The 20,492-nt window shown below is 39.9% G+C and overlaps 2 protein-coding genes across 11 annotated transcripts in view; one reads left to right on the top strand and one right to left on the bottom strand.

The window, feature by feature from the left end:
- ARID4B (AT-rich interaction domain 4B) overlaps positions 1 to 9,117 on the bottom strand; it is a 127,612-nt gene extending 118,495 nt beyond the window's left edge. For 2 of the 8 annotated variants that reach the window (XM_078383141.1, XM_078383144.1), the window contains exons 1-2: positions 8,845 to 9,117; positions 7,616 to 7,678 (exon numbers count right to left, since the gene is read on the bottom strand). In XM_078383141.1, the coding sequence (XP_078239267.1) occupies positions 7,616 to 7,621 (6 nt within the window). In that variant the 5' untranslated portion in view covers positions 7,622 to 7,678; positions 8,845 to 9,117. Of the gene's footprint in view, positions 1 to 7,615; positions 7,826 to 7,850; positions 7,920 to 8,729 lie in introns of those variants that run through there. The other 6 variants (XM_020786983.3, XM_078383139.1, XM_078383138.1 and 3 more) reach the window with 4 other exon arrangements.
- Positions 9,118 to 9,507: 390 nt separating this feature from the next.
- On the top strand, positions 9,508 to 18,683 carry GGPS1 (geranylgeranyl diphosphate synthase 1). Of its 3 annotated transcripts, none has more exons than XM_020787065.3 (4): positions 9,508 to 9,651; positions 12,779 to 12,862; positions 15,042 to 15,112; positions 17,440 to 18,683. In XM_020787065.3, exons 2-4 carry the CDS (start codon positions 12,793 to 12,795, stop codon positions 18,199 to 18,201), a joined length of 903 nt encoding a protein of 300 aa, XP_020642724.1. In that variant the 5' UTR covers positions 9,508 to 9,651; positions 12,779 to 12,792; the 3' UTR covers positions 18,202 to 18,683. The 3 variants fall into 3 exon arrangements, with proteins under 3 accessions (XP_020642724.1, XP_020642707.2, XP_020642716.1); XM_020787048.3 differs by lacking the exon at positions 9,508 to 9,651 and adding an exon at positions 9,816 to 9,995; XM_020787057.3 differs by lacking the exon at positions 9,508 to 9,651 and adding an exon at positions 9,841 to 10,010.
- Positions 18,684 to 20,492: the final 1,809 nt, after the last annotated feature.

Here is a 20,492-nt window from a genome sequence, read left to right as displayed (position 1 = left end):
TCCTAGTCTAAATTATCCTTCTATCAGTTTGGTAATTCTAAACTAGCATGGCATAATGAAGAGCTAATTTAGATTAACCAATGCATGTAAAATGATTAAAGCAAAAAATTCAAGAAGGTATTGCTTACAAAACTAGATTAAGAACAGATATCTTCTTTAAGGTTCTTGGCTAGTTTCTGGTAGCTTTTCTACAAAATATCTATGAACTAAATGTTACAACTTCGCTAACAAAACTTTTACCAGTTTCCAAGCTGAAGAAACACTATATAATGAATCACCTTCTTGAAAACTAACCTCATTACTTCTTGACCTTTGAAGGCAAATGAATTCTAAGAGCTAATTAGGGATGTTTCTCCTAATTAAATTTGTACGGTAAACAGGATTCCAAAAACGTGCTTCCCTGCTTGCCAATTACAAGCACTCTACTCTCTCAAGAGAGGAACCATGCACTTCTTATGAAGCTCAGCCCATGGGGGTACCACCCCTCTTTTTCTCACCTAAGTTCTTCAGAGAGTAAATATGGAGTAGTTTCTCTTCTTCCCATTTGACTTTCACAGGAGGCACTAGCAGCACCTTGATGCTATTCCTGACTTCTAGTTGTAAGGAAAATTATTTATTTATTATACTGCTAAATTGCTCAAAACCAAATGTAGTGAAAACATAAAATACTAGATACTAACACAATAATGACAATAAAAAGGCAAACTATAAGCAAGATCTAAAAGCATTAAAAGCAGATCCTAAAATGCCTGAAAAAAATACAACCTTCCTTCACCTGGCATCAAACATGCTGTAACATTGCTGTAACATTGATGGTTAGAGGAGGCCATCAGATTGTGATGTTAGGATCTGGGTAGGTAAATACAGAAAGAGTTGCATGCTTGTGGAAAGCTGTTTAGGCTCTCAAACTTAAAACAACATTTTGGATTGGGCATGGAAACAGAGCGCCAACAAGTGGAGATGGCAAAGTACTGATAAGGTGACTGTACCAACTAGCTTCCATTATCAATTTGGTGTTCCTATGTTGAGTCCCGGAGGCAGTTCGTGTCATTCTGTCAACTCCTGCGATGTCGCTGAAACCAACTGTACTGGCTCTTGCCTTTCCATTGGACTATTTCAGTGACGTGGAGAGGGGGGGTTGCTGCTTGGGTAACAGCCTATCCTCAATATTATTTTACCCAGGCTTCGTGCCCTGGAGAGGACACTCCAGCTTCGCGTACAGCGTCAAAACACTAGACAATGTTCCAAGTCCTCCATACAGAGCACATTACCATAGTCTCTCGAGACTGAAGGATGCCTATGATGATGTTGAACTAGCTGAACTTTCTAAACTGTTTCAAAAGCTCAGTCAGGGCCATTCTGAAACACCTGGAGCTGGGATCTTGCTGGAAGTCTCAAGTGCCTTACTGCTACCATTCTCCACTCCCACCAAAAAGTATTCCCAACACACATGAAAAACACCCTTTTGATCCCTCAAAGCAGGAAAGAAAGTTTTTTTTCATACAGGTCTTTTCTGTAATGCAGGGCCAGAGTACACATACTTACAGGCCAACAGACTGTAACGCTAATCCATACTAGTGAGCATAACTAATCACAAAAACTGATTTGAATTGATGTCCAACAACATTTGAAAGACACACACACACTGTCCATTCCTAGCATAACATAGGAGCTGCTGAGATATTACATACAGCTTTAGCAAAATAAAGAGAAAGGCAACTATCTCTCTCTTCTTAGTTCTCTGAAATTCATGTGGGCATCAGAAAAGTGTGCCACAAATAGGCCTACTCAGAGAAGTACCTGTTTTAATTCATTGCACCAAACAAACAAAAAAAGTCTTACGGCACAGAAGGACTAACAAATTTATCACTGTGTAACCTTTTGTGGATTAGAATGCACTTCATCAGACAGCAATGAAATGTAAGAAATATAATCTCTGACAATTTGATTAAATTTTAACTGTATGCAAAATACATTTATACACATTCGAGTTTTAACTGAGCTGTCATCGTCTATACATGTTGCGCTTCATTGTCATCCAGCTTCACATTTTATTTTTTAAAAGCCTTTCCTCTACACTAGTGTGTATATCTGTGTGAATATACTTGCCAAATGAAAGCAAGTTCATGAACCTGACAAAGCCCATAAAAAGGTATGCCACAATAAATTTGCCAGGACTTACACAATAATCCAAAATAAGTTTTATGTAAGTATTTGATCTTTATTATCGCATTGAAGTTAAGTATGAGACGACAAATAGCAGGTTAAAAACAATATGCAAGTCAATTTTTGTTTCAAGAAATGCTACTTCCCCAGCCTAACAATCAATCCTAGAGATAAACAACCCATAAATATTTTCTTTTTCCGCCTTTAACTTACTTCTCCGTACTCCAGAAAGCAATCCTCTATTTGCTTCTACACAGCTGACTAGAAAAATGCAACGTTATTAAATTCTTAACTAGTGTATGGTACATTGTCTGCAAGAACAATTGAGCTTTCAACCAGTACATACTGCAGCCAGAAAGTTCAAACCACTAAAACAAATAGTATTTCACTGTAACTGTTTCAACAGAAACAAGACCAAGAAATGGCTGATAAACCTTTGTAGCATTGTATATTACAAAAGCCAGTCTTGAAAACAGTTTCAGTTCACTTACTCACTGTAAGAACTAGACTTAAACTAGTGCATCAATGTGGGGATGAAGCAAAGTATCAGATTAAAAAATAAGTGAGGAGTAAGGTTGTGACTACAGTACATGATGAAAGACCATGCAATTTGCTGTGGTTATAGTAGGAGTTGATTTGAAGATTTTCCCCCCCGATCACATGATGCAAAGGTCAATTCAAATCAGTCTGGCCCTTCCCCCCCAACAAAGCTTTTTTCTCCTCTGCTGTTGGGGTGTTCTACTTTTTCAAATTGCAACAATTCAAATGGAATTTTTCCGATGTGATAAGTTGATTTGTTCTTGTAAAAATAAAGGGCATATCTATGGGTGATATTTCAGTGATGTAGGCAGTTGAAGGCGTGATATTCAAGACCACAGAAACACCCACACCTGCATACTTTCCTCCCAATTGTCCTCCTTCTAAAAAATTTTACACATATTAGGTTAGTGCTAGATCACCTCCAGAAAAGTTTTTTAAAAAATTATGAACAAAACAGAAACAACCAAAATAAAACAAAATATGTTCCTGTGGTATGTAGTATTTCTGTATATTTTAAGAATAACTTTGGAACTCTGCCCCTTTTTCTGAAACACTCTACAACCTTTCAAATCTAAGTGGCCTGACAGCAAACCATAAAAGGATAAGCAGAGGTGGGACCAGAGGAAGTAAGGAAAGAAAGGGGAGTGTCAATTGTACTTCATCAAGTGTGGATGCTGAACTACAAAATCAATCCACAGACACTGTGTGACCACTGACTGCACATTCTGCTGTAATTCAAGCTATGAATCAAATTGCCAATGTAGCTGCAGTCTAAGACAGAGAGACAGAATGATAGCAATCTCTTCCCAAATAGGACTAAAGATATTTCACACAACAGGTTTCCAATACAGATATTACATTTGTGTCACACGTTATCTATAGACCTTTCATTACACACACTCTGTATGAATACACTACTATTTGGGCTTTCTGCCCAACGTTTCCTTTGCTCAACAGGTACATTTATTGTAGTCATATAACACGATACTATAGAAAGTAACATTAATGAAATTCAACACATTAAAAATTATTCTTGTCCTGAGCTCAATCCAGTACTTTAAAGGGCTCTAGAAACTGCTATGGATTTTAAAATTAGAACTTGAAAAAAAAAATAACTAGAGAAAAATTAAAGTACAATTTAAAAATTGCTTTCAGAAAACTTTCTAACAAGAGATGGATTGATTCAAAAAAGAAAGCCATAGCCTTGAGTTTGAAAGACCTAGTTATGACTTTTAATGATAGGATATTTTGGAGGACATTCATAGTCCACTGTAAGTCAGAAAAAAACTAACAATACATAACAGTAATAAAAACTACTACAATTTAAAATGAAATGCAGCATAATGCCATCTTTTCTGATTTTACAATTGACAGTACTTCCCAATTTCATTTTATTAATCCTACATACATTTGTTGTATTTTCCATATATTCTGATTATATTTTAAGTGAAATGAAAGAGCAAGCGGCAACTTGGAAGACTTAATGTCTTGCATTTTCTAAAGGCAGATGGACTGTACTGTGAACTATCAGTGATTCTTTGCAAACAATTATAGAAGTCTCAGGAACACATCAAACCACTTTTACTGCACCAGTTTGTGTAGAAAGGTACACAGATAACAAAAACTACAGTACTAGCAATGACACATATTGTAACACCTAAATTATCAATATGTACTATATATATAAAATATACAGTACACTGCTTATATTATACTACTTATATTGACTACTTTGAGTTCTAGAAGATGATCTGAATCAGTTATCATACATTAACATCTATATTTATCAATAAAGAAAAATATTTACTGAAGTAATATTAAAATCTTAAACAGTATTATATACCAAAGGAGAAGCAAAACATGCAATAATTCCAATATCTATAAAATACTAGAATTATAAGCAGTGTCCCCTAGCATACTGTATTAATTGGTCTCTAGATATGTGTATTGTATGAGTAAAACAGAAGACATATTTAACAGCTACTTAAACTTTTACTGCACTAACATTCTATTAGTTTCAGTACCATAAATTAATTTGCATGAACATGCTGTCTTTGATTCATGCAAATGCTCCTAGGGAATTTTTACTGCACCTTAAAAATAAAGGTAATTAATAAGGTGTAGGAAACAAAGTGAACTTTAGTTTTTGCATACTTTTTGCTGCATAGATCTGATTGTGCTCAACTAGAAAAGGAAATTTGTATTTATCCTCAAGTTGCTGATAAGAAACTATAGCACAGAAGAGTCACCTTTGCAGGTTCTAACAGTAAGATAACAAAAGGGTTAACAGAGAACAAAAACTGAATTTCCAGACTGATAGCCTTGAACATGAAAGGCTGAAACAATATTGCCTCTTTCACTTGAGGAAACAGCCAATGTACTCATCAGTCAGAGTTTATGGTATTGTTCTATAATTAATTTCATTCTCACACAGGTGAGTCTGCAGAGTTTATTCACTCAATTAACATTTTCATTGCTTCTTTCATCTATTTAAGCATTATTGTCCACATCACTTTGCAGATCAAGTTTACTCTACTAAAATAATGCCTTAAAAGAAACCAATTCCTGCCTATTGTATTTTTTTTAGCAGTCTTATAAGGATATTCTGTATCGCAATCTTTAAACAATATATTAATCATCAGCTATTATAACAAGTTGCAATGAAAGAAAAGGCAGCAGAGAGCATAACACAAAGAGTTTGGGAAATAACTACTTCCACAGTACAGGACAGAAAGGAGTATCTGATGAGTCAGAGCAGTAGAGTTCTATGATATGAGTTCCCAACCAGCATGTTCATTTTTCCACCTGTGTATATATATCCAAATTATTACTTAAAGTCTTAAACATGCAGCAGAATGTGGTCTGGAAAAGAACATGTGAAATTACCCTCCCCCCCCCTAAATATTGCTTCAGCACAGAGAACATACAAACTATTCTTTCTCTTCCTTATATTGCAGATGTCAGTAACTAAAGACTTCTGCAGCATGGATGTTGTATTTTGTCATTAACTCCTCCCCCATGGAGTAGACAAAGTTTGTGTCCTCCTGAGTCAGTCAAGACCATGCATTTACAAAAGAAAAGAAAATATTGCTGGCTCAAAGTACCTCATCTGTCTGATAATCTGGTACAAAGCAAAGCAGAATATATACCAATAACAAATATCTCCCATAATTTTATTTAGATATTTTCCATAACTAAACTTATTCATAAATAAATCTATTTTACTTCAATTTTTAAATGTAATTCTATGAATACTTATATACAGTTTAAGCCCTAATGAACACAGCAGAATATTTCTATATAAACATCATAAGCCAAGTCTTGGGTATTAAAACAATTGGTTACTGAAAATGGAATATTGAATCAAGTTGTAAAAATCATTCCCACTATGAGTTCAAATTAAAATGCTACAGTACACTCCAAGGCTAAACAACTGAGTACACCCATTTCTGTAGTATGAAGTCCACTATAACTTTTATTTCCTACATATATTTTAAAAAGCTGTATCAGCACATTCCTTCAGAAGTATTTACTAGAAGCATTACAAATAGAAATCCTTCTTTTTGTAAGAACTTCAGAAGTGCATAACCATACTTTTAAAAACTGTGGCTGCTGCTGCAATTACAATATCTGATCAACACAATGGATCTTTCATCCTTAGTAAGTCCAGACCTTGCATATACAGACAAGGAGAAACGGTTTTTGTATATTCTTTTAAAGAAACACTTTTTGGGCTGAAATGAGAATACTTTTAATTTTCATCACAAATAAACTTATTCAAAAACATACTTGGTTATGATACTTATCTCACCAGTTAACCTTTCAAAATGCCAACTATCTAATCAACAAGGAAGAGAATCATGATGAAGCTTATTTATGGAAAACAGCAATGTTACTTGTACTAAATACTTGATTTTACATTGTTCCTAGTATTTCCCACACAGCTGATGTATAGATATATCTGTCCGCATCCTTAAGGCCTTACACGACAGATGAAGGAGCTTACAATATTTAACAACAAAGATGGTAGACTACATCAGTCAGGTATTCTGCAGTGTTCCATTATTAGTGCCTTTATTCGGGAAGTGCCTTTAACAAGTTTTATAGAGCCTGGAAACCACATTTGTCACAGCATAAGAAGATTTTAATTAGAGGCTTGGTCAACTCTAGAAGATGTTAGGGTATTATTCTATACCATCTTCTGTATTGAGCTTTTTGAAAAAAGTTCATATTAATACTCCTTCCATAACATTTGCTATAAGATATTGACCATCAGCTGCTAGGGTCTTTCAGTTACTAATCACATACTAAGGGCATCCAGATTGCATTCGATCACGAAAAGCTGTTTTGAACACTTCCTGCATCTTTTTTTTAAATGCAGACAGTCTTCTCTCCAATAAAAACACTTCAAGCAGCTGAAAAATACTGAATCAACACGACTACAGAAAGAATGTCAATTATCCTCAACAACTGAAATATATTTTCAACAACTGAAAATGCAAACGTTTTAAGGAGCTTTCCTCTCCTCCTACTGTACTTTCTTTCCGAGAGGAAAGCCTATTCCCCCCCCCCCTTATTCCTCCGCCACACTACCCAGGGCTGGCCCAGGCAGCCATGTCCTCATTCCCCTTTGAAAGGGTGTTGCAGAAGACAAACTCCAGCACATTGCAATTTACATTCTACCCTTAGCACGGCACGGTGAGTGACGATACACCAACCAAAACCAACACGCACGCCTTCGTGCAAACTGAAACGAGGAAAACAGACCGTCGTCTGGATCGGGAAACAGTTCCCGTTCTCACACCAGGGAGTGGAGATAGGATAGTTAATAACCCTCCGCGGTGTCCCCCCCCTCAATCTCTCCCAACCCCACCCGCCAGCCCGCATCAACAACCAGTAAGCATTTTACCTTCATGATGAACTCAAGCTGCAGGAGGAAAATCCGAAAGAGACCGAGCTGCCGAGGCTGGACCTGAAATTTAAAACAAAGCCACTGAGCTACCGCACCACCCCCTTTTTCGCCGGGGCGCGCTCGGCGAGCGTGGGGAGGTGGGCATTGTGAGGGGAGCTCGTCCGAAAGAAGCCCCGCCACCTTGCCTTCCTCTCTCTCCTCACGGACCCCCTTGGCCTCCTCCAACCACTACCTCGCCGCTCCAGCTCCCAGCCGCCGCCGCTTCCTCTCGGAGGCTCTCTCACACACCGCGGCTTCGCTTCCCCCTCACTCGCTGCCTTTGACGCCATTTCTGTCAGAGGAGAAACTTGCCACAACAACAACCGCTTAACAACCTCCACCTCCTCTTCTCTCCTCTCCCCCCCCCCCGGCTCCGTCGTTGCTGCTTCGCTTCCCTCCTTGCAAACCCCTCTCTCGGTACCGCCTGAAAGGGGGGGGGAGCCCCTTCGCCTTCAGCTCACTGGGAGTGGCTCTGAGCTCCCCCCAATAAGTTGGGGGGGGAGGTTGAGAGAAAAGAAAGACTGGGTAGAGGAATAGAAAAGACAGGAGGTTGCGGGGCGTCCAGTCAGGACGGAGGCGCTTTCTCCTCCGCACAGACAGACAGACAGACAGGCCACTCTTCCCTGCGGGAGGGGAGGCTTCTCCATTGTAGTAGAACAAGGGGAGAAGATGGGGGCGGCTCTCCTCGTCGCCGTCCTCTCTTTCCATCCCGTGTTCAGAGCTGCAGCTCCTCATAAGGTTTTCCCAGCAACCTGCCTCTCTTGTCTCATCTCTGTTCTTTCTCTCTCTCCCCCCCCAACCCCCCCCCCCAATAAAACCAAACGCTGACTCCGCGGTAGGAGTTTCAGCAACAGCCGCAGCTCCCGGGTTCGCGATCGAGGAAGCGGTGAAGGCGACGGTCAACCGACAGAAAACACGGGTGACTTCCCTCCAATTCGCCCTCCACAGGCAGCCTAAGACTCCTCGATTGCCTCCTCCGAGACCCGAAGCTTTCGTTGTCGGGCGGGGGGGGGGGGAGGAAGGAGGAGCGGCGAGTCCCGCCGCAGCCTCAACAAGGAGAAAAACAACAAACCAGAAGCGCTTCTTTCTCTTGCCGCCCCAGCAAACGGCTTTAGCCTCCATTGGGGAGCCTCAGTAATCGCTTAAGGCCACGGTGGCCCCGAAGCTCTTTCCCGGGGCAACGTTACCTTTGTTCCGCGGCTGTCGCCCGCCCGCCCGCTCGCTGGTCCCCCCAACCTGCGGGGGGGGGGAGCGGGGAGGATGGAGCCTCCTCCCAAGGCTGGACCCGATCCCTTGGCAAAAAAAAGCCAACAACAAAAAAACACGTCTATGGAGCAAACGTCGGCCTGGTTTTAGAGGCCGGCAAGGGGTTTCGCCCGGCAATAACGGGGGCCAATCTCTCCCCGTCCGAACCCCGGTGGCGACAGCGACAGCAGCAGCTCCGCTCCAAGCTGTTCGCTCCCCTCCCCCAAGACCAGAAGCATGATTGACAGCTCAAAGGCCGCCCTCTCCCCGCCTTTGCTGTCCCCCATTGGCTTCCAACCCACAGTACCCGCCTATTTCCTAACGCTATTAGCCTCTCTATCAGAAACACTGATGTAATTCTCTTGCTAGTTCTATGGAAACAAGAGACTCATCTCAGCGACGTCTTCTGGGTAACAAGGTTTTTTGACCCACCTTTTGGTCGCAGCTCGCGCTGGATCTGTACGATACATGTACTACAATTCCCGAAGTGCACCGGGAGGCAGAAAGTGGGGATGAGAAAATGGAGGGGGCAAGAAGCGATGAGAGCGGTATTAAAACGAGTGTGGGAGGAGCTCGCGCCTGCGCCAAGAGGCCCCGGTGGCGCATTTTTCCCCCATCAGGCGAAGGTGGCGATTGAGGCGGAAGGGGGTGGGGCTTTGTGCCCATCGCGCTAGAGTGGCTTGAAAGAGGCGGAGAGACGCCCGAGACCTGCCAGAAGGTCCTGGTTTGGGGCAGCGGAGGAGGCCGCGGTAGGTTGGGGTCCTGGCGGTGAGGGTTTAGGTTTGAAGAGGGGCTCCTTCGGCTTTCTAGTTGTAACCGGGCGGCAGGAGTGGGTGTCGGGTTTCAAACCGCTTCTCCCTCCCTCCCTCTCTCTCCTCCCCTCTGATTTTTCCTCAGAAGGCTCCACCCTTTCCCTGGGTAGGTATAAAAATGGGGACGCGGCGCCTGAGGAGGGTGAACCGCGCGCCTCTTTGGTGGGAGTGGGAAGGAAGCGCCGGGTGTTCTTGCTTTCGAATTTGTCTCGTATCCTCCCTTAACCTCGTAGGCGTGAAAGAAAAAAGCGGACGTTTCTTGTGTTCAGGAGCGATTGTCGGTTTGTACTCTCGGGGTATTCCTTTAAAATCCCTTTTTTACTTGGTTTTAATGTCTTGTCTTTATACAATTTGGTGTTGGTTGGTGAAAGGAACCCTTACGAAGTCTTTGTAGAGTGGTGCCTGAATGATACTGATTTCTTGCTCTGTAGTTTTACTTTGTCTCATAACACTTAAACTAGATTTCTTCAGCTTTACGAGTTCCAGATATTTTTAGATGAAAACCCACACCCTATCCATACCTATGGTTGAGTTAAAATGGTATAAAAATCGTCCTTACGGTCTGGTACACGGTCGAAGTTTAGTTAATAGTATTTTCTTTTTTAAAAGTCATCTGCGATAGTGTAAGAGTTCTACTGGAGTATTTTTAGAGGAGTTCACATGCACAAATGTGATGCCTTATGCATTGTTTTTGTGGACACATTTGTGTATATAATGTAATATGTAACAGCGTGTGAAGGCTCTGTTTTCTAAATTATTGAGGATGAAAGGTATGTCAAAAAGGGATTATTGTACAATGCAACGTAGAGAGCAAAAGAAACACAAAATAATTTTTAAATGAAGGAGAAATCTGCATTTTAAACTTAAGATGAGTTATGGGTTAACTAAAATACTGTAGATATTTTAAGCAGTGTATTCAGTATTTCAAAAAAGTGTACAGTATTTCTGATGTTTTGCAAGAGTGCAAGTCTGTACAGTATTCAGTATGCTTTGTAACAAGTTCGTTTGTTACGACTCTTACCACCACAACAAAAACTGCAACTAGGAGAACGCAGTTTGTGTGCTGTTGTGCACCAAGCAGATGCCATGTCAGAAAAATATGATGTTCATTTTTGAAAGCTGAAGGGAGAATGGTCACTAATGATTTGTTGCAAAGTTATGAGTTAGTGTGATAACTAGGTTAGTCTGCATTTATGGCACCATTGAATTTTATTTACTAAAACATGAATTATATTATAGCCAGATTTTAGTCATAGACAACCTGCACATACAACTCCTCCACTTCATATATTTGTTTCATTAATTCCTATTTGAAAGAATTGTGATGTATTTGCTAGAACATTAATTATAAAAGTATGATTAGGAGGCTCACCCACTGATTCAGGCATTAATAGTGTATCTTATACTGTATTTACACCTCAGAAAATTCTTTATTTAGTATGTTATAATTAAGTCCTAACTTGAAAATCTCGTTTAGCTTTGCTTTTCATAGAACTTAAACATTCTACACTTGTAGCCTAAGTTTTATGCCTGCCTGTTGGACCATGGATGTTGATCCTTAATATATACTAATTCTTTGTCTCTGAAAAAGCTATGATACTGTAAGTGTTTAGGGAAATTTTGAGTGAACCAATGTTTTTATGTAAAAGACAGGGGAAAATATCTGGCATATTTATCATATTGGGAAGAGATGGCCATATTAGTCTGTTCAGTAATACCTAAAATAATAACATTACTATGGCACCTTTAACAAATCTGTTTCAGTGTGAATTTTCATGGATCATAATCAACATCTCTGTATGTATAAATAAATTGATTTTTTTTAATCTTAAAGATGCAAAACAATATGTATGTATATTAGCAAATACTCTTGAGTGGTTAGCTTAGATTCTGCCACACTGAATAGTTGTGTAAGAAGATACTGTACTTTTCTTATCAAAATCACACTGTTTAACTTATGCAGGCTTCTGCTTGCATAACAAGGTATCTTTAGACATGTTCAGGTCTGTTCTGTAGTAATCCTCAAACAACACCCCCCATACTTTAGAGACATAAAAGGGAGTTGAATCTGGCAGTGGTGTATGTCACAAATGTGGTGTCTGTCACACATATAGAAGGATAATGCTGAATACAATCCTTTCAATATTAGGCATTTGTTTCGTTTACACATTCTTGATCTGGATGAGTCTAAATGCATTTCTGTTCTCATTGGTGTGTATAGTACTTTTGTAGGTTTAGAGTGGATACTTAAGCATTTATCAGTTCAGTTCTAGAGGATGCTTTTTACCTCAGTTTGCCTCTACTGTAAGTGTTCAGAAGCTACACTGTTCTATATCATCATTTACACAGAAAATGTGTAATGATTGGGAAATCATTAGAAATTACATACTGGGAAACAGCATGTTAGATATTTGTCAGTCAACAGTGTGAGTGCTGAATTGGCATGGGGCCCTATTATGAATGTAGTTTCTGTATTTAAATTGCATGACATTAATTGTTTCATTCTGAAGTAACTGCATCTGCACTGCAGCAAGAAACATTAGAGATGAGGGAAGGAAAATGGTTATAGGAAAATGCACAAAAAATTAAGCATTTGGAGTAATATTGCTTTTAAAATGAATGTAAAATGTTTAGATGGGGTTTGTAAATAGAGAATTGTTTCAGAAATTTTCACAGTGGCACTTTCTGTGTGATAGGAAATTTAAAGTTCTTCAGAACTTTATAAAAACCTGAAAGATATTTAAGAGCAGATTTTGTGTAATGTGTGGTAGCTGCTTTTTCTGCTCCTGTCATCTGCATATCAGCCCACAGCCTATACATCATTAGTGCCATTTTCATTTACATACGCCATATTCCATAGTGAAAATACTGTGTTCAGTATCCTATTGGGGATTTCAGCATGATTTGTTTGTTGCACACCTAGTTGCACAAGAGACACCTCACTAAATAGGACAGCTGTCTGCACATGTTAGTTGCCTGCACTGTGATCCTTGAGAGGATACTACTCTTGTTATTTTGAGTATTAAAGAGCATTTTTTTAAAAAAGTAAATCACTCATTTTCAGATACTTTGAAAAAAATGGACCAGGTAGAAGAAACATCTAGACGAATTCTCTTGGAGCCATATAATTACCTACTTCAACTACCAGGTAAACTGTTGTTTGAATTCTAGTAGTGTTTGATAAATTAATGTCTCAACTGTGGTGGTTATGGTAATCTCTTTGATTTGGATAGAAGTTAGGATAACACTTTTTCCCAGCTTCAAAAATCTAGGGTTAATGTTATTTATTTCTAAGAACAGTCTCTAGTTTTCCCCCATTGCTACCTGATCATTGTGGTGCTTTTTGTTTTTTCCTTTCTCAACAACAAATCTGATATAAGTGAATGCTTTCACTGTATAATGCTGGCTGGCCAGGTCAGTGGGTTAGGTATCTGACTGCGGAGCATTCCAGAAGCACCAGGCTGTGTAATATTTCCTTACAGAAGATATACTTTGGTTCACAAGAGCCTGGTTTGGATGTAATACTCAAAGAAGCTTGAATAATAAACAAATAATAAGAAATAAAGAATGTGGAAATAATTAGGAAAAGAAAAGAGGGAGAAAAAAAGTTTATCAACTGAAGACACTGCTCTGAACACTGTTGCTCTGGCTGTAGAAAGGATTATGCCGAGGCTTGCCTAAACATGGGTGGGGGGGGGATTCCAACTGTTGAAATTTAATAAAAGTTTCCTGGAAATATTTTCATGCTGTTTTTAAAATATTATAATTTTTGATGTTATGTTTGTGTTCACTTATTTTGGCTGATTGGCTTCTCCTACATAGAATTTACCGAGATCTTTATAACTATAAATAAGACAAATGCATAAATAAGATATTGCTGACAATTTGTGGCATACATTACCTTGGAAAATGGGTGGGTTTATGCTTCCCTCCTCTTTCATGGGTGACTGCAATAGGTCTTGTAATAGTGTTATTCAGGAAGAAATGGGGCATAGCCTACAACTGAGTTTTCTGTACCTTTATTTTTCTGACTAGTGAGTGGCCTTTTCAACTCCACCATGTTAACAGCTCATCCATGTCAAGACTGAATTGTTAGTACAGTATGTTTAGTTATTAGACATGGGCAATTTGTATTTAGGGATATGAATATGACCACCACAGGGACCCAGTTCCCTCTCCCATAACCATCCGGCTCGCTATCTAGGTTGAGTGCAGTGTTTGGGTCCTTCATCGTTGCAGCAGGAGCCCAGCCAGCTTTCCCTCCCTCCCCATGCAGCCAACCAGTGATCAGCTGAGAGGGGAGACTCCATGTCTCACCTTTTCAGCAAAGTGGTAAGTTGCATAGGGAGGCGGGGAAAGCCAGTACGGCAAGACATATTCATATCCGTTGAGATACAAATAGTCAGTGTCAGTTGTTTTGTTGGAGCTTCCTGTCCATTAATTCAAGCCTGATATATAATAGTGACATTGCAGGGAACTTGTTTCTCCACTTCATAATCAATTATTAGAGCACTTATGAATTATGTGTCTCCATGCTGTTAATGCCAGTTAAGAAGCTGTGTTACGATAAGGAGCTCTGAGGTACCAATATTCAGTTTCCTCTTCCAAATATATCCACAGCTCTAGGTGACAATGTTGATCTGTTTTGTTCAGATTCCTGAATTTTATTGGTTGGGTGTTTGGAGTTTTTTAAAAACAGTTTGAACTACTTGGAACAATTCATGGATAAAAGAATTGTCCTATAATTGCCCTAAATAGTGCTTGGTTTCATATGGTCTAAGTGTTGCTGTGCCACAATCTTTGGTGCTTTGTTATTGGAAATTTGTATAATTCTTGGCATAAATCTCCATGGTGCTAAGTGCATTAAGTGCACTTAATACATGGGTGTCATACTCCTTTCTGTCCTAAGAACTGGTAGCTATTTAGCAATACAGGTCTGAGTGTTGCCCAGAATTCCAAAGTATACCTAGTACAGTATATAATAACATCTCAGAGCAACATCCAATATGTTAGGTGTCATGAATCTTAAGGCATGTGTCTTATCACAAAGGCATAAGTACGTATATCTTCACAAGGACTTAGAATAAGTAGTCGCAACTAGATCTAGGCCACACAGCATATATTACTTTTCACTTCATACGATAAAAATAGATTTTTTTCCTAAACTTTAGAAGTTGCACCATTTTCCTGAATGTGAATAGCCTGTGTATAAATTGTGTGTGAGCACCCATTAGTGTTTCTATCAGTGAGTAGTGTGATTTCATGATGTTGTGAATGTTTATGCTTCTACCAGGAAATAGTGCCTTTATTTAAACCTTAATTTGCAGGTAAGCAGGTCAGAACAAAACTTTCCCAGGCTTTTAATCACTGGCTGAATGTTCCTGAAGATAAATTACAGGTAAGTTCAAATCTACAAATGAAATTGATGTGCAAGTTAATGTATGTATTAAATCCCTCCCAAGGGAGGATAAATTGTCACCACCCATGTGATATTTCTATCATCAGGCAAAGACTATGGTTTTTAAGCAGGCTTTCTGCAAATAGCTTGGTAGAGTGGTACCTCACTTGACGAGGATAATTCGTTCCGTTGAAATCACTGTTAAGCGAAATCCTCATCAACCAGAACAAAAAAGCCCATTGAAATGCATTGAAAACTGGTTCAATGCATTCCAATGGGCTAAATACCTCAGCGTCTAGCGAAGATCCTCCATGGGGCGGCTGTTTTCAGTGCCTGTAAAGCGAGTAATCCGTCCTAAAGCACAGTGGGGAGCCATTTTGCACAGAGGGCGGCCATTTTAGAGCCGCCAATCAGCTGTTTTAAAATCGTCTAGCGAAAAATCTGTTCATGAAGCAGGGAACCGATCGTCAAGCGAAATTTCCCTATCTAAACATCGTTTTGCGATCACAAAAACCTTATCATAAAGTGGATTCGTTGTTTAACGAGGTAATTGTTAAGTGAGGCACTACTGTACTAAGAAAGGGCTTTCAATAAGGGTACCTTAGGTTTTGTGCATGTGCGTTAAAATAGTTTTACAGTTAGGTTGCTTTAATACAGTGGTTCCCAACCTTGCGTAACCCAGGTGTTCTTGGACTGCAACTCCCATAAACCCTTGCCACAGTGGTGAAGGTTTCTGGGAGTTAGAGTTGAAGAACATCTGGGTTACCCAAGGTTGAGAACCATTGCTTTTAGCTGTTTGTTTGTGTTCAAATTCTATAATTTACTCTTTGGTGTCCTATTTCTAGTCCCAATCAGAGTAGACCGATTGATTCAGTGAGATTTATATAAATGTTGATTCATTGTGTCTAGTCTTACTTGGGACAGGCAATACCATACAATCCATTTTGGTTTTTTGCTGTTCCTCAATCATGTTATCACTGTCTTGGATCTCAGTCATTTTTGAAAGCACCATTCAACTATAAAACTACCGTATTTTTCCATTTATAACACCCCTGATTTTGACTCTTGGCAGAGGTGAAGGAGCAGCTGCGCCGAGCCACTCCTCGTGGCTGCCCATTGACTGCTGCCACTGCACGATCACCTCCTCCAACGCCACTCGTGGGCTTCCTTCGGGCAGGGGACAAGGCGGTGGCGTGAGGTGGAGGTGAGCCCCAGCAGTGGCACTCAAGCTGATCGGGAAGTGGCAAGAGGCGGAGGCAAAAGAGCAGCCATGCTAGGCCATCTCTCACGGCTACCCATTAACTGCTGCTGCCACCAATCACTTCTTCCAGCACTACTCACGGGGCTCACCTCCGCCTCATGCCACTGCCTTGTCCCTTGCCCACAGGGAACCCACGAGTGGCTCTAGAGGAGGTGATCTGCCGCTGCCAGAAGCAGTCAGTGGGCAGCCACGAGAGGCAGCCGAGCACAGCTGCTCTTTCGCCTCCTCCTCCTTCCGTGTATAAAATGATTCTCAATTTTTCCTCTAATGATTTTAGGAAAAAGTGTTGTTTTATACACAGAAAAATAAGGTATGTTTTTATATTATGTCCTATCTTATCCCAAAACTAACTCCCTCATTCTAACTCTACTCTTTACTGGAGTAGCTGTCTAAAGTGGTCGCAAGACCAGATAGGCAGGATATAAATTGAATGAATCAATGAATCAATCAATAAGCATTTTGGCCAATAGGAACACATAACCGTTTTGTATTCTGTGCTACATGTAAATGTGTAGCACATCACACTTTTTTCCAAAACAGTAACATTTAGTTTTGAATGTAATGCTACACAACTGTGGGGACCAGATGGTGATCAAATTGAGGATTAATGATTTTTGTATATAAAAGTGCTCTCGCTCTCTCCCTCCATAGATAGATAGATATACAGTGTATAACCATAATTTTGAAAGTATAGACTGTCAGACATTAAGGGAACAGATTCATGTAGGTACATGTGGTTCTTCTTGTAGGCTTTGACCTATTGGGGGGCCTTTTCTAAGGTAACTATCCATTTGTCTCCTACATTCTGAATTTGTAGAAATGTTGTAATTTGTAGAAAAATAGTCTTTCCCTCATACCCTCTAACATATGCTAGAGGGCTTGAAGGAGAGGTCGATCTTTGCCAAGCCACAGTGTGAATAGGACAAAAACTACCTCTTATCTCTGGTATATGGACACAAGAAATCTTGCTTCATATAAGGCAAGTATAACAATAGTTATGGTAGAAGAACAATAAATTACATCTGGTGGAATATCGGATTTGATAGTTTTTCTCTCTTTTCATTAGGTTATCATAGAAGTGACAGAAATGTTACATAATGCAAGCTTGCTTATAGATGACATAGAAGACAATTCAAAACTGCGTCGAGGTTTTCCAGTGGCCCATAGCATCTATGGAATACCATCTGTAATAAACTGTGCGAACTTTGTGTATTTTCTTGGCTTGCAAAAGGTTTTAACTCTTGATCATCCAGATGCTGTAACAGTGTTCACCCGCCAACTGTTGGAACTCCACAAAGGCCAAGGCTTGGATATTTACTGGAGAGATACTTACACCTGTCCTACAGAAGCAGAGTATAAAGCCATGGTTCTGCAAAAGACAGGTGGTCTCTTTGGACTAGCTGTGGGCCTCATGCAGTTGTTCTCCAGTTACAAAAAAGATTTAAAACCACTCCTTAACACTCTTGGGCTCTTCTTCCAAATTCGTGATGACTATGCAAACTTACAGTCCAAAGAATATAGTGAGAACAAAAGTTTTTGTGAAGACCTCACTGAAGGGAAGTTCTCATTCCCAACTATACATGCCATATGGTCTAGACCAGAAAGCAGACAGGTGCAGAATATTCTGCGACAGCGGACTGAGAATGTGGATATTAAAAAGTATTGTGTACATTATCTTGAGAAAGTTGGTTCCTTTGAATATACACGTAAAACACTAAAAGAGCTTGAATGTGAAGCATATAAACAAATTGAATTGCTTGGGGGCAACCCTGAGCTTGTGGCACTGATTGAATATTTAAGTAACACATTCAAGGACAGTGAGAATTGATATAATTGACAATTATGTTTTACTGGAAATAATTTTGGCATGAACAAGAAAACCATACTTCATTCTAAAATGTCTTTGTTGCATAGGAACTGCTGTAAAACATATTTTAAGGATAAGTGGGTAGGCCAGGGGCTAGGATGTGCTCTAAATCACTGGTTCTCAACCTTGGCTTACTCAGGAGTTGTGGACTGCAACTCCCAGAAGCTTTCACCACCAACTGTGCTGGCTGGGGTTTCTGGGAGTTGCAATTCAAAAACATCCGAGTAACAAAGGTTGGGAACCTAGGCTCTAAATGATCGTTGGATCATTTTTACCATCTTATGCAATATTGCTTATTGCTACAAACCTCCAATGAAAAAGGTTTTTATGGATCATGCATTGTATTATGCTATTTGACTGTGGTTTTATTTTAATTGTGACTGTAAGAGACATTCCCAAAAAGTGCTACAGAAAGACATAAAATTCTGGCTCTTTTGTTTTAATTATTTAATCCTGTTCTGTTTTGTCCAGGCATATATTTCTACATTTTCTTACATTTCATGTCCTTTATCCTTTGGACAATTAATGAATGCTTTAGTTTAAAAATATTTGTCAGATAGGTGTGGGAAGCAGGTAAACTAATTCATGGCCTAAATAGTAATGAGGAATTGCTACAAAAACATCCTAGCTGAACAGGGTTTTTTTTATTTTGCTGATGTATGGGTACCACTGAAATGTATTATATGGGAAAGTAGACATGATAATCAGATTACTCCTTTTCTTATATTTAAAACAAATAGTTAAACTGCATTCATGTAGAAATGGGCAGAGGCCGCTGAGTCAAAGAATCTCACCATAGAATGGAATTTATTTTTGCATGAATTGGAATGGCCTAACATCTTCAGTCTGCTAAATATTAAATTCCTTAGATGTCCAGATGGCTCTAGGGTGAGGTTTCAGGAAGTTAGAAGTATGGAATTTTTTTAATGGATACAATTAGAAGTCTTGAGCTTTGGGGAATGGGTGTAACAAATTTACTTTTGCAGTTGGATTCTAGCTAGAGATGGGAGCTTCATATTTGTCTCCTGGGAAAGACGAATGTGAAGCTCGCCACCAAAGGTGGCCAATCCCTCCCCGGATTGGTCAACAGTGCAGGGAGGTGGGGAAGCACCGGCTGGGCTACTTCTGTGATTGATGCAGCGTAAAGGATGATGGCTGCACTTGCCATGTCACAAGCAGTAAGTGGATGCCTGATTCGGTGGGAGGGTACACCTTCCGAGGCAATTGATCACTGTGGCATGGAGTCTCCCCACTCAGCCAATGCATGGTCAACTTTGTGAGGAAGTGGGGAAGAGCTGGGCAGGCTTCTTCCTAGATTGGTGTGCCAGCACTGATGGTAGACCCTGTGCCACATGGAGCCTAGTAAGTGGACTGGCCAGTTCTGGGAATGCAGTGTGGGAATCTGCACTACCTGTGGTGCCACACTTCGTTTCTCATGAAGATTTATTTATTTGATTTATACCCGCCCATCTGGTCTAAAAGATGAAGTGCCCATCCCTAATTGCAAGAGATCTTGAATATCAACAACACATAGCTCTCCTAACCTGCAAGCAAATCTTGTGTAATGGTAGGATCTTGGCTGACAGCTTCACCTGACGTGTAATCCTGCCATGTCATCTTATCAGCAGATTATGGTCCTAAATCACAACTCATTGTGTCTGTAGTACCAGTGATTGCCACAGCAGTGGATAATACATATTGCAATCTAGGATTAAAAACATTGTGGTGGCAGAATAGGTAGTGAACTGCTCATAGTGGATTGTATATCCTACTGCTGGATGCAGATATCTGGATTTGCCATTATAAAATTGTGTAACAGTCTGAAATCCTCCTTGCACAATGATACCCATGGAAGACTGATAGCATCATCATCAGAGACAATTTTAAGAAAATACTACTACTGTCGTGTGTCTCCAATGTAGTCCCTTTCATCATGTGGATGCTGCTAAATGGGGTCTTTAAATATTGACTGCTGCTATCTCTAGAAGCCATGGGAGAGTAGGAAGTGTTTTTACTAAAAGTGTTGATGACATCATCTACCTTCTGATATAGCTGCACAAGTAAGATTTCGGCCAATGTGTCTTGATAATAGTTTTCCTTATCTCGGAACTAAAACCTGGGACATCCACCAGAAATAGATTCAGGATGGTTGGGAAGAAAAGGATTTCACATGACTGAAAATTCAGTACCCTGAGATATATTTAGTGACGGCACCTAGCCCGAACAGTTTTTAAAGAGGATAAAGATTGATG

Source organism: Pogona vitticeps, chromosome 1, assembly GCF_051106095.1.
Source record: "Pogona vitticeps strain Pit_001003342236 chromosome 1, PviZW2.1, whole genome shotgun sequence".
NCBI lineage: Eukaryota > Metazoa > Chordata > Lepidosauria > Squamata > Agamidae > Pogona > Pogona vitticeps.
The sequence above is the reverse complement of the archived record's forward strand: the minus strand, read 5'-3'. Positions and strand labels throughout refer to the sequence as shown.